Genomic DNA, 13,298 nt, shown 5'->3' on the forward strand with positions numbered 1-13,298 from the left:
TTTGTTTCATCAATAAGTCAATAATTATGTGAGCAGTACAATCACTTACTTGTTTTCACAACTGATCCAGCATTATCTTGATGACCTTCTGCAGAGTTTTTTCTTCTAAATTTTCTATGAAATAATGGACAGTCCTCCCTCATCTGTGTTTCAGATTGTTGAGCTCTTTCAATATGATTCTTCTGATGAATCTGCTATGACATTTTAGACATGAAAAGCTGATTACAGAGTTGACACTGAAATAATGGCACATATGAATTACACTATTCACTAATCTCAGCTGCAGTCAAATCAATACATGTACAATCTCAAAAGGTTACCTAGAACGCTCATTTCACATATTTTTAATCAAAAATATAAACAGAAGTTTTTGAAACTTCGTGATACAGAAAAATGTTGAAGATTAGATGGGTAGATCATATCTCTAATGCAGAGATAATGATTCAAATAGAGAAGAAAAGTAATTTATGGCACAACTTGACTAAAAGAAATCAGTTGGTGAACACATTCTGATGCATCGAGGAATCATCAGTTTGGTGGTGGAGGGACATGTATGAGGTAAAAGCTGTAAAGGGAGACCAAGATTAGAGTACAGTAAGAAGGTTGAAATGCGACACAGTTGCAGTTGTCGTGCAGAGATGAGGCGGCTTGCACAGGATAGTCTAGCATGCAGAATTTTAAAAAAAGAACCTTGCCTTTTGTGGGCAATTCTCTTACTGACAAAGCTATCCAGGCAAGATACATTACTTAATTCGGCACAAAACTTTAATTTAGCATAAAGTTTGAAAAAAGTCACACTCAGCTGCAGTGTGAAAGACCAATTCTGTAACCACAGTGACATATTCTGCCTGAATAAATAACTCTGTATTTGAATACCCATGCCTATACCAACTTCTTTGGCTCTTCAGTGTATAACACAATCAAGCAATTTATGTGCAGCCTTCACGAAAGTTATCTTGAAATCTTCTGCCACAACACCTCATGAGGCATGCATCTATAAAAACATCCAATTGCCATGTTTACCAACACTCTTACTTTCAACCAAATTACAGCACAATCAGAATCTTAAGTCAACTCACTAGATATTATCATATCATTGACATCCATGAGCTTCTACATATACATTCCACAAGCTACCTTATGGTGTGTGGTGGAGGGTATTTTATGTAACACTGTCACTTCCCCCTTTTCCTGTTCCAGTTACACCTGATTTGTAGAAAGAACGATTGCTAGTAAGCCTCCATGTGAGATCGAATCTCTCAAATTTTATCTTCATGGTCTTTTTGCAATACATACACTATGTGATCCAAAATATCTGGACACCCCCAAAAACATACTTTTTTGTGTTAGGTGCATTGTGGTGGCACCTACTGCCAGGTACTCCATATCAGCGACCTCAGTAGTCATTAGACATTGTGAGAGAGTAGAATGGGGTGCTCCGCAGGACTCACAGACTTCGAATGTGGTCAGGTGATTGGGTGTCACTTGTGTCATACGTCTGTATGCAAGATTTCCACACTCCTAAACATCCCAATGTGATAGTGAAGTGGAAACATGAAGGGACACATACAGCACAAAAGTGCGCAGGCCAACCTAGTCTGTTGACTGACACAGAATGCCAACAGTTGAAGAGGGTCCTAGGCAGACATCTATCCAGACCAACACACAGGAATTCCAAACTGCATCAGGATCCACTGCAAGTACTATGACAGTTAGGCGGGAGGTGCAAAAACTTGGATTTCATGGTTGAGTGGCTGCTCATAAGCCACACATCACACCGGTAAATGCCAAACGATGCCTTGCTTGATGTTAGGAGTGTAAACATTGGATGACTGAACAGTGGAAAAACGTCGTGTGGAGTGACAAATCACGGTACACAATGTGGCAATCTGATGGCAGGGTGTGGATATGTCGAATGCCCAGTGAATGTCATCTGCCAGCATATGTAGTGCCAACAGTAAAATTCAGAGGCGATGGTGTTATAGTGTGGTCATGTTTGTCAAGGAGAGGGCTTGCACCCCTTGTTGTTTTGCATGGCACTATCGCAGCACAGGCCTACATTGATGTTTTAAGCACCTTCTTGCTTTCCACTGTTGAAGTGCAATTCGGGAATGGCGACTGCACCTCTCAACATGATTGAGCACCTGTTCATAATGCACAGCCTGTGGTGGAGTGGTTACATAACAATAACATCCCTGTAATGGACTGGCCTGCACAGAGTCCTGACCTGAATCCTATAGAACATCATTGGGATGTTTTGGAACGCCGATTTCATGACAGGCCATGCCGACTGACATCATATCTCTCCTCAGTGCAGTACTCTGTGAAGAATGGGTTGCCATCCCCCCCCCCCCCCCCCCCCGAAACCTTCCAGCACTTAACTGAACGTATTCCTGCGAGACTGCAAGCCGTCATCAAGGCTAAGGGTGGGCCAACACCATACTGAATTCCAGTATTGCCATGGAGGTCACCACGAACTTTTAAGTCATTTTCAGCCAGGTGTCCAGATACTTTTGATCACACAGTGTACATAGGAGAAAGCAATAAAGCAATTAACTCTTCTAGGAATTAACATTTTTGGAATTTTAACAGTAGACTACACCATGGCGCAGAATGTCTTTTTTCAGTGTCTGTCACTGGAATTGGCTGAACATCTCTGTGACACTTCTGCACTTGCGCAACAAAAAGTACTGTTCTTCTTTGGATATCCTCTATCTGGTACTGATCGCATACTGACAAACAGTATTCAAGTACTGGTTGAATGAGGGTCTTGTGAGCTACCTCCTTTGCTGATGGACTACACTTACTGTGGATTCTTCCAATGAATCTCAGTCTGGCATCTCCCTTAAGCACAAATAATTTTATGGGGTCGTTCCACTTCAAACTGCTCTGTACACACACTCCTAGATAGTTTATGCAAGTAACAACTTCCAGTGATTGTTCTGTAATTGTGCACTCATACAATAAAGAGTCGTTCTGTCTATGTATTCACAGTACTTCTGCAGGACTTCCTGCATTTTGTTACAAATTTTCTAGGGTTTCAACTTCTTTGTATAGAGCAATAGGACAGCATCATCTATGAAAAGCCCCACTGAATTTCCGATGATACTGCAGAAGGTAACACTCCTATGACACTCCCTTGGGGCACGTCCAAAGTTACTTTTACATCCAAAGACTTCTCTCCATTCATAATGACATGTTGTGTTCCGTTTGCCACAAACTCTTCAATCCAATCACAGTGTTGCTCTGATATTCCATATGCTCATATTTTGTTCATTAGCACCAGTGTGGAACTGCACTGAATGTCTTCCAGAAGTCGAGGAGGATGGCATCTATCTGGGCACCTGTATCTACTGCTTTCTGGGTCTCAAGGGTGAAAAGAGTGAGCTGGGTTTCACACGTTTGTTGATTTCAGAACTCATATTGGTTCCTATATATCAGAATTTTGGTCTCCGTAAATGTTATAATATGCAAGGATAAAACATGTTACACAATTCTACAACAAACCAATGTCAGAGATATATGCCTATAGTTTTTGCATCTGTTCAATGACTCTTCTCGAAAATCGAGATGAACTGTGCTTTTTTTTTCCAATAATTAGGAATGCTTTGCTCCCCAAGAGACCTACAGTACACTGTTGCTAGAACAGTGGCAAGTTTTTTCGCACACTCTTATGTAGAGTCAAACTGGAATCCTGCCAGGAATTTCCTCTGTTGTGCGACTTCACTTCTTCTGTGCCCTGGTCACTTATTTTGATATCTGTCGTTTTATTAAAATCTACAGGAGGAGCTATAGTGAAACAGTTTTGTGTAAAAGACATATAGTATTCTGGTCTTACCTGTTTAATACTGTGTTTCAATGCCATTATGTTCACAGAGTATCTGGAAAGATAGCTTAGATGCATTTGATGAAATATATGTCCAAAACTTCTTAAGATTTTCTGTCAAGTTGGTAAATAGAATTTTACTTTCGAATTCATTGAATACTTCACACATAGCCCTCCTTATGCTAATTTTGGCTTTCTTTAGTTTTCGTTTGTCTGTGAGGCTTTGGCTATGTTTAAATTTGCAGTGAAGCTCTGATTGCATCTGTACCAACTTTCTATCATGGTCGTCAAACCACAGTGGATTTTTTTCCGTCTCTCAGTATTTTGCTCAGCTCATATCTGCCTAAAGTGCATTGTATGATGCTTTAGAACTTTGTCCAGTGATCTCCAACACTGTCAGTGCTGGAGATTAAACTTCCACATTGATCTGTCAGGTAATCTGAAATCCGTCTCTTGTTGCTCTAGCCAAACAGAAAGATCTTCCTACTTTTCTTTGTATTCCTATTTACAGCCATGTTCAGTGACACTATAATGGCCTTGTGATCGCTGATTCCCTATTCTAAACTTATGTAATTAAAATGTTCAGATATGTTTCTCATTAGCAGATCAAAGATGTTATGTCCACGAGTCAGTTCTCTGTCATTACTAACCATTCAAACTGCTTGAGGTGCCCAGACTATAGCTAATAGGTTAAAATCTCCAACTAAAATTATAACTTGAATAGCAAATTTATGCAAAATATTCTAGAAGTTTCTCCTCAGATATTCCGCCACTACTGCTGCTGCGGCAGAGGGTACATAAAAACATCTGATGACCATGTTTGAGTCATCTTTAACAATTATCTTCACCAACATCATTTAGCGTTCTCAATTGGTACTAATCATTAAATATTATCATAATTTTTATTGCTATACACATACCTCCCTCACCACATTCAACCTATCTTTGCGATTCCAGTTAAGAGTCTAGAATTTCACTGCTGCTAACATCTGGTTTGGGCCACCTTTCTGTCCATAGTACTACACTGGCACTGTTACCATTAGTATGTGTTACGGGCGGCCCTAAATTTCCCTACCAGATAATGGAGGTCAAGAAATCCACATCCAAGACTGTCACAAAATTGTCTGATCCTCTGGTTCAAGCCCCCAACAAACATACTGAGTGGACATCGGCCTTCCATCCTGACCTGCCTGCTGTTCATCCACCTAATATCAGAAAAGGAAGGAAAATCAAGTTTAATATCTCACTAATGAGAATATCTTTAGAAACAGAGCACAGCCTCAAATTGTGGAAGGGCTAGGAAGGAAACGTCCTTTTCAAAAGAGGCATCCCAGCATATGACATGTGTTATTTAACCCTTTCCACTCGACTCTTTTTTTCCATCCTGTACTGCCACTGCAACCATAATATTTACACTGCAAATAACCTCTATTACATATAATGAAATTACACCAAGGCTAACTATAGACTAAATGACAACAAAAATTATACATACATTCTAACAGTGAACATGTCATATTTTGTCTTTTATTTCATATATTTCATCACTTAGGGTCCTATATTTCTTCAAGGTATGGTACTTTTAAAAGCATTTACCCAGATGGAGTCCTGGTTTTCTGCTACATGTGTTACAGTAGTAAAGTTTCCCTTCTACCACCTTTTATCTTCCTATTACTACAAACAGCACAACTCTTACTGTAACTCCTTTCATTGGAGTAAATGAAGTATGGCTGCTTTGATAGTCTCTTATTGTCAGCAAAAGTAGATGAATTTCCCCTCTTTTGCTATTTGTGTTTTTTTCTTCTCCAACCAGAGTTTTCAGAAGTGCCACTCTTGCATCTCTTGTGGCTCAGCTTGGGTTTCTCGTTGGAAGTATCATCCAGATTGTAGAGAAAGAAGCTAGTGACTACTGCTACCTCAACAGCCAGGAAAACATCTTACACCAGCACTTTCTGATTTCCTGATGAAGCTGTAGGATGTACAATACTGGTCGGTGTATCCACTCCACCCATGTTTTTATTACAGTCACAAATGACTGTGGGCTTTAAGAACTGCTCTCATTTTTGGCCCTTTGTGTCACTGGTATAGTTTCAGTATTGTGTCAAATGTTTAGCATGACAACACTGCATTCATTTTTCCACAGCATTGCCATTACTTTTCCATCTTTTCTGTAGGCAGTACCTTCATGCTCTTTCAATTCCAATTTCTTCTTGGTCAGTCAATTCAACTGGTAATTCTTTCCTCCTCTGTTTCTGTTGAATCATATCAGTTATGTAATAGCCTATGTCCACCAGCTGCATAACATACACAGTGTAGAAATTGTCCATATGGAGATGGTAACCACTGGCATTACCAGTAGCATTTGTAAGTTTGTCACACAAATGCACAAACAATCCTTTTTTAAAAGTGGGATTCCTGGCCTCAGCAATGCCTACGTAGTAGTTGCTTCAAAGTATGGTTCAAATCCTTTGAGCTATGCTGTTTCACTGTCAGCCAAAATATAAACCCACATAGCACAACTTCATTGGCTTGTTTGAATTGTAACACGTGAAAACAGCACACCTCTTGAATCCAATAGTGCTCCCATCAATGCTTATGTGCCTTCCTGGAATGTAAATTTCTCTGAAGTTGTTGTCAAGGTACTGGTTGCACTATGCTTTTTGTTGTAGACCTCTTGTGACAGTTCCAGCTGGAGGTCATCTTGCAGCATGGAACACCCAAAAAAATGTAACAAAATCTTTCTCAGATGAATTCATCTTTATAAAATGAACATGTTTGTGTCCATTCTTCAGTGAAGTCATTCTGAATATTAGGCTCAGGACTCAAATGCCTAAGAATGCTTTCATTTCATCAAAAGTAATATTCTTCAGACCAATCTCTGCCTCAGTAGTTGCTTTTTTTTTTAACCTTAGCATACTCACTTGTACTTTTTGTATAAAAAATCCAGAACTTCATTACAATGCTGAAGAGTGGGTTTGAATCCATTTACAACAGTGAAATTGGTTTTTGTGAAGTCCAGCTTATTTCCATATTTTGGGCATCCGTCAGAAGCAACTGGTCATCCATGTCACTAACACTTATAGACTCTGTATCTCCATTTGTTAATTTCCATATTTTCACCTTCAATGTCACTGTTGGCAAACTGTAATTACTGTTGCCATCACTCCAATCACTTATATCACTCACACTTTCATCCAACATTTCCACTATAGCTTTAGAATTATCATGTAAATCCATCAATTTTGTTGTTATAGTTCCAAATACCAGCTTTGGAGTAAACTGGAAACATGAAAACAAAACAATAATGTGACAAATGCATTTCCTCATAGTTATATCGCAAACCGATAGATGTCGGAACACTTCAGTTGATGAAATACAGCAGTGAGAACCCTGACAAATGAGTTATAGTAAATTAAAGTTTGTGTTGGGGAACAACCGACATGTGAGTCTATTGTGACTTTTACGTGGTCGGGACTACCCGCTGGTCAAACACTAGGGGTTAAGAAAACTGTGGTAAACCTAAATCTGGATGGTTGGATGGGAATTTGACCCACCAACTTCCTGAATGAAAGTCGAGTTTCGTAACCAATTTGCCACCTTGCTCCCAATAGCCAGCAAACCCACAAAGGCACCCAACGCACTTGTCTACATCTTTCAGGGAGATGGGTCCAAATTCCAACAGACAAGGCATCCCATGCTGGCTCAAATGTATCCTTTGCTATGGGTGATGGCTAAAATCTGTTTTTTAAGGTATAAGAGAACAGCCATCCAGCCAGTACCAATTCTCACTTTGCACTCAGAGATTCATAACCTCACTACTGTCATTCAGTTTCAAGCCAGTGTGAACACACCAGTTATGCATATTAAAAGGGAATGTAACATCAGGTATCCCAGAAGATGACAGAGGCACCACAGATGCAACATTTCATGGCAGGTTGTTCGAACTGCCTTCAGCATGGGTAACAGACTTCATGTTGTTAATGAGCTTACAAACGCTTCTGGGCGGTGGCCACTTCACCCGCTGTATTCCCAGATTCATTCTTCTTGGACTGCAGTACAAAGGAGGCAATATACAGGGTGAGTCACCTAACATTACTGCTGGATATATTTCGTAAGCCACATCAAATACTGACGAACTGATTCCACAGACTGAACGTGAGGAGAGGGGCTAGTGTAATTGTTTAGTACAAACCATACAAAAACGCACGGAAGTATGTTTTTTAACACAAACCTACTTTTTTTAAATGGAACCACATTAGTTTTAATCAGTGCCATTTGTTGCATTGTAAAATGTTAATGACATCCGGAGATATTGTAACCTAAAGTTGACGCTTGAAACCTCTGACGTTCAGTTGCTTGTTGTAACAAACACGGGCCACGGTCGGCGAGCAGCACCTGCAGGTAGATGTTTACGATGACGACCATGTTTACGAGTGTGGCTGTAGTGCACTGTTGTGGTTTGGTCTAGCTGTCGCAGTGTCCGCATGTAGTGCTTGCTGCTATTGTTATTCTGCATTCGTCTCCGCACGCAGACCAACTGTAGTACACCGTGTTACCAGACGTCTGTGATAGTGTAGTGTAGTAGGAACTGTGACCATGGTGTATTCGAACTCTGAAAAGGCGGAGATGATACTCATCTATGGCGAGTGTCGACGAAATGTAGCTGAAGCCTGCAGGGTGTATGCAGAATGGTACCTGGACAGAGAGCATCCAACGTGCCGCACATTGCAAAACATCTACCGCCAACTGTATGCAACAGGTATGGTCGTAGCACGCAAACGGGTCAGTAACAGGCCCGTCACAGGAGAAGCGGGTGCAGTTGGTGTGTTAGCTGCTGTTGCCATGAACCCACACATAAGTACACGGGACATTGCGAGAGCCGGTGGACTGAGTCAAAGTAGTGTCATGCGCATACTGCATCGTCACCGCTTTCACCCGCTTCATGTGTCGCTACATCAGCAATTACATGGTGATGACTTTAATCATCGAGTGCAATTCTGTCAATGGGAATTAACAGAGAATGTGTTGCAGTTCTACCTGTTTACCGATGAAGCGGGTTTCACAAACCACGGGGCAGTGAATCTACAGAACATGCATTACTGGTCCGTGGACAATCCTCGCTGGCTCAGACAGGTAGAGTGACAGTGACCGTGGACTGTAAATGTATGGTGCGGAATCATTGGCGACCACCTCATTGGTCCTCACTTCATTGCACGGGCCCAAACAGCTGCAACATACATCGCGTTTCTACAGAATGATCTGCCAACGTTGCTCGAAAATGTCCCACTGGAAACGTGTTGACGTATGTGGTATCAGCATGATGGTGCACCTACACATTCCACAATTAACACTAGGCTGACCCTTGACAGGATGTTCGACGGGCGTTTCATAGGACGTGGAGGACGCATAAATTGGCCAGCCCGTTGTCCTGATCTTACACCTCTGGACTTCTTACTGTGGGGTACGTTAAAGGAGAATGTGTACCGTGATGTGCCTACAACCCCAGAGGATATGAAACAACGTATTGTGGCAGCCTGCGGCGACATTACACCAGATGTACTGTGGCGTGTACGACATTCATTACGCCAGAGATTGCAATTGTGTGCAGCAAATGATGGCCACCACATTGAACATCTATTGGCCTGACATGTCGGGACACACTCTATTCCACTCCGTAATTGAAAATGGAAACCACGTGTGTATGTGTACCTCACCCCTCATGGTAATGTACATGTGCGTCAGTGAAAAAGACCAATAAAAAGGTGTTAGCATGTGGACGTAATGTGCTGTTCCAGTCTCTTCTGTACCTAAGGTCCATCACCGTTCCCTTTGGATCCCTACGTAATTCGGTGCTCTCCGATACATACGATTGAACAGCGGAGGAGTGGTACTCAAGCGTCAACTTTAGGTTACAATATCTCCGGATGTAATTAACATTTTACAATGCAACAAACAGCAGTGATTACATATTTGTTTATATGTTCAGATGTGCTAACAAAACTAACGGGGTTCCATTTAAAAAAAACGTAGGTTTGTGTTAAAAAACATACTTCCGTGCATTTTTGTATGGTTTGTATTAACCAATTACACTAGCCCCTCTCCTCACGTTCGGTCTGTGGAATCGATTCGTCAGTATTTGATGTGGTTTACGAAATATATCCAGTGGTAATGTTAGGTGACTCACCCTGTATATGTCCATGAAAGACAAGCTGATTTACAATTCCACCTAAGTACACCCTATAAAACTAACATCAGGTCACAAACGCAACGTCACATAGGCTAAGTAATAAGAAACGCAGGTGGCAGACTGCAGTTTATTGGCGGAATACTACGGAAATGGAAGACTGAGATCCATCCTAGAACATTACTCAAGCGTGTGGGACCTGTACCATATAGGACTAACATGGGGTACTGAACATACATAAACAGAAGCAGCACTAAGGATCAAAAATTTGTTGGACCCATGGGGAGGGTGTTGAAATAACTCAACTGCAGACTCTTTAAGAGCAATGCAAACTATACTGTCAATGCCTACTTAGAAGTTTGTGGAACCAACTTTAGTGATAATTCTAGGAATATCTTACAACTCCCTGTGTATCACATCCACAGGGATCATGAAGGCAAGTTTAGACTAATTACAGAATGCACAGTGCCGTTTAAGCAATCACCCTTCCCATGCTCCATACATGAAAATAATGGACAAAAGTCTTAGTAATTGACACAATGGCAAGTTTCATTATCCATACAGTTCACAGTTCTTTCCGTAGTATAGAGACAGCTGTAAATAAAAGAATTCTCAACAACAGCCCTAATGCAGGTCTCATACGGGAAAGAATTTTTGTTCAGTTTCTGGTCACAGTAACAACTGACAGCAACACTGGTGGCTTTGCATGTACAATGAACACCACACCTCAATTCCCAGTGAGACTCTCGATACGGTGGCTTCGTCCTTTCACTAGCAACACTGCAGTACATGAATGACTTCTGGGATTGGCCTTCATAAGAACACAGTAACAACACGACACTAGCAGTTGCTATTTGCCAGCAACAACATTAAGATGTCAAGCAGCTGCCTTGATGAAAAACTGTTGGATTTACACAATGAACTCTGGCAGCAGACTAGAATTGTATATTCAAAAGAGGTGCCATAAAATTCTGAAGAGTCATAATAAAAATATGTTTTACTGTAACCCTAAGGCTGAAATTCCTTGATTTGCACATAACTATTTCAGTAAACTCTTTAATATTATTGTTCAATTACGTGTTTTTGGTGTGTAGTATGTATTAGCAAAATGTTAACTAGTACTGAGTTATTTAACTCGATATTGTAACTCTATTGAAATGCATACCTGTAGAACAAAATTTTGTGATTTTCCTCTTGCTATAGAGCACACTGCAGATACTTTGTTGATTGGTGAGTCATTTGTTGTATTTTCTTTATTTTCCTCCAGAATAAATTTTGGATTTCGCCCATGTAGCTTGTAGAATGGAGACAGAGAATCACACCCAAATGAAACATGATAGGTGAGTAGAAAAGACTGGATCTTTCTGTCCCAGTCAGAAGGATAACAGTTGACAAAGTCATTCAACAAATTTGTACTCCAAGAACATTCATCAGCCCCATGTTGTTCCGTCTCTGCTCTTTTTGTAGTTTTATTGCCAAACATACATGATGTCAACTCTGATTCAAACATGCCTCCTTTATAATGTTGTTGGACTTTCTCTAACTCCTGAGTTGTAAATCCAATGAAGCAGCATTCAGCAAACCCCAAAAGACAAAATATTTTTATGATGAAAGTTGCTACAGTTTTTATGTTTCTCTCACTTGTTGTGGGTTTCACACAAATCCACATTGATACTGGGTCGACTATTGTAATCAAATATTCATTATGATCAGCTGTTTTGGGGTAAGGACCACACACCTTCACAAGAACCTGCAAAATAAAAGGCAAGTTAATGGTTTGTGAGCAAGAGCAATGATCTGCTTTTCTAGTCAACATAGTAACTACTCCTGACAAAGAAAAATTTTGGGTATAATATAGAGAATATAATAAAACACACACACACACACACACACACACACACACACACACACACACACACACACACACAGAGAGAGAGAGAGAGAGAGAGAGAGAGAGAGAGAGAGAGAGAGAGAGAGAACACTGTTCTATAAATATTACTCGATTCTGATGAATTTATAAGAGCACTGGACATCTGCACAAGACACTAAATTACAAGTAACCAAAAACGCCAGAATATTTCATTTCTATCTACAAACATAAAAAGTTTTGCATCACCCCAGTTCCCACAATTCCTGAGAATTGACATTGACTGTGGATATTGTATCACAGACACAATCCCTTCCACTGTTCAGAGATGTCACTAAACCCGCCCAAAGATGTAAACAACCATGCATGAGCAGCGCCTGTGAGACAAAAGGGGTCCAAGAGCCAATCAGTTCCAGTCATTCCACCTGGAAGGAGGTACACAGCTTGTGTTGTCTGTAGTTAAACCATGCCTAGATGGTCAATACCACAGTTCGATTGTGTCCGCATTGTTACTTTGTGCCAGGAAGGGCTCTTAAAAAGGGAAGTGTCCAGGCATCTCGAAGTGAACCAAAGCGATGTTGTTTGGACATGGAGGAGATACAGAGAGACAGGAACTGTCAATGACATGCCTCGCTCAGGCCGCCCAAGGGCTACTACTGCAGTGGATGATCGCTACATACTGCTCATGGTTCGGAGGAACCCTGACAGCAATGCCACAATGTTGGATAACACTTTTTGTGTAGCCACGGGATGTTGTGTTACAACTCTAAACAGTGCACAATAGGCTGTATGATGTGCAACTTCACTCCCAACGTCCATGGCGAGGTCCATCTTTGCAACCACAACACCACACACCGCAGTACAAATGGGCCCAACAACATGCCGAATGGACTGCTCAGGATGGGCATCACGTTCTCTTCACTGATGAGTGTCACTTATGCCTTCATCCAGACAATATTTGTACATTTCTCGCACAATGCTCTTTTGTGAGACTTGGTAAGTACTCTTTTGCAGGATAGTTGGTGTCTATTTTAAAGTGTCTGCCATTTCAAGTCTTCCAGCATTTCCATAATACTCTCTCTTGGATCAACCAAACCTGCGATGTGCTGCAATTCTTCATATACATTCAGTATCCCCTGATTGTCCCATATGGTATGTATTCCACATACTTGAAGAATGGTTTACGCTGGGTTTATTGAATTTTTGTTAAGCAATCTACTCTGTAGGCTGATCGCATTTTCCCAGCATCCTGCCAAATCTGCCATCTGCTTTACCGAATTTCGGGGCGAAAAAATGATGACCACTGTCCATCGCTAGATTGAATGACACCGTGTGGTCCTGCAGAAAAGTGACACTATAAATAAAATATACATTCAGAGCAGAGATGAAGAGGAATCTTTTCGGAGTTTCATGCTGGTTGG

General features: G+C 40.9%; 1 protein-coding gene across 2 annotated transcripts in view; it reads right to left on the reverse strand.

Annotated features, from left to right (window-relative positions):
• LOC126483992 (uncharacterized) overlaps nucleotides 1–13,298 on the reverse strand; it is a 91,573-nt gene that overhangs the window by 21,828 nt on the left and 56,447 nt on the right. For both annotated transcript variants that reach the window (XM_050107297.1, XM_050107298.1), the window contains 2 exons: nucleotides 11,176–11,760; nucleotides 50–194 (listed from right to left, as the gene is read on the reverse strand). In XM_050107297.1, the coding sequence (XP_049963254.1) occupies nucleotides 50–194; nucleotides 11,176–11,760 (730 nt within the window). The remainder of the gene's footprint in view (nucleotides 1–49; nucleotides 195–11,175; nucleotides 11,761–13,298) is intronic.

Source organism: Schistocerca serialis, chromosome 6 (genome assembly GCF_023864345.2).
Source record: "Schistocerca serialis cubense isolate TAMUIC-IGC-003099 chromosome 6, iqSchSeri2.2, whole genome shotgun sequence".
NCBI classification, from domain to species: domain Eukaryota; kingdom Metazoa; phylum Arthropoda; class Insecta; order Orthoptera; family Acrididae; genus Schistocerca; species Schistocerca serialis.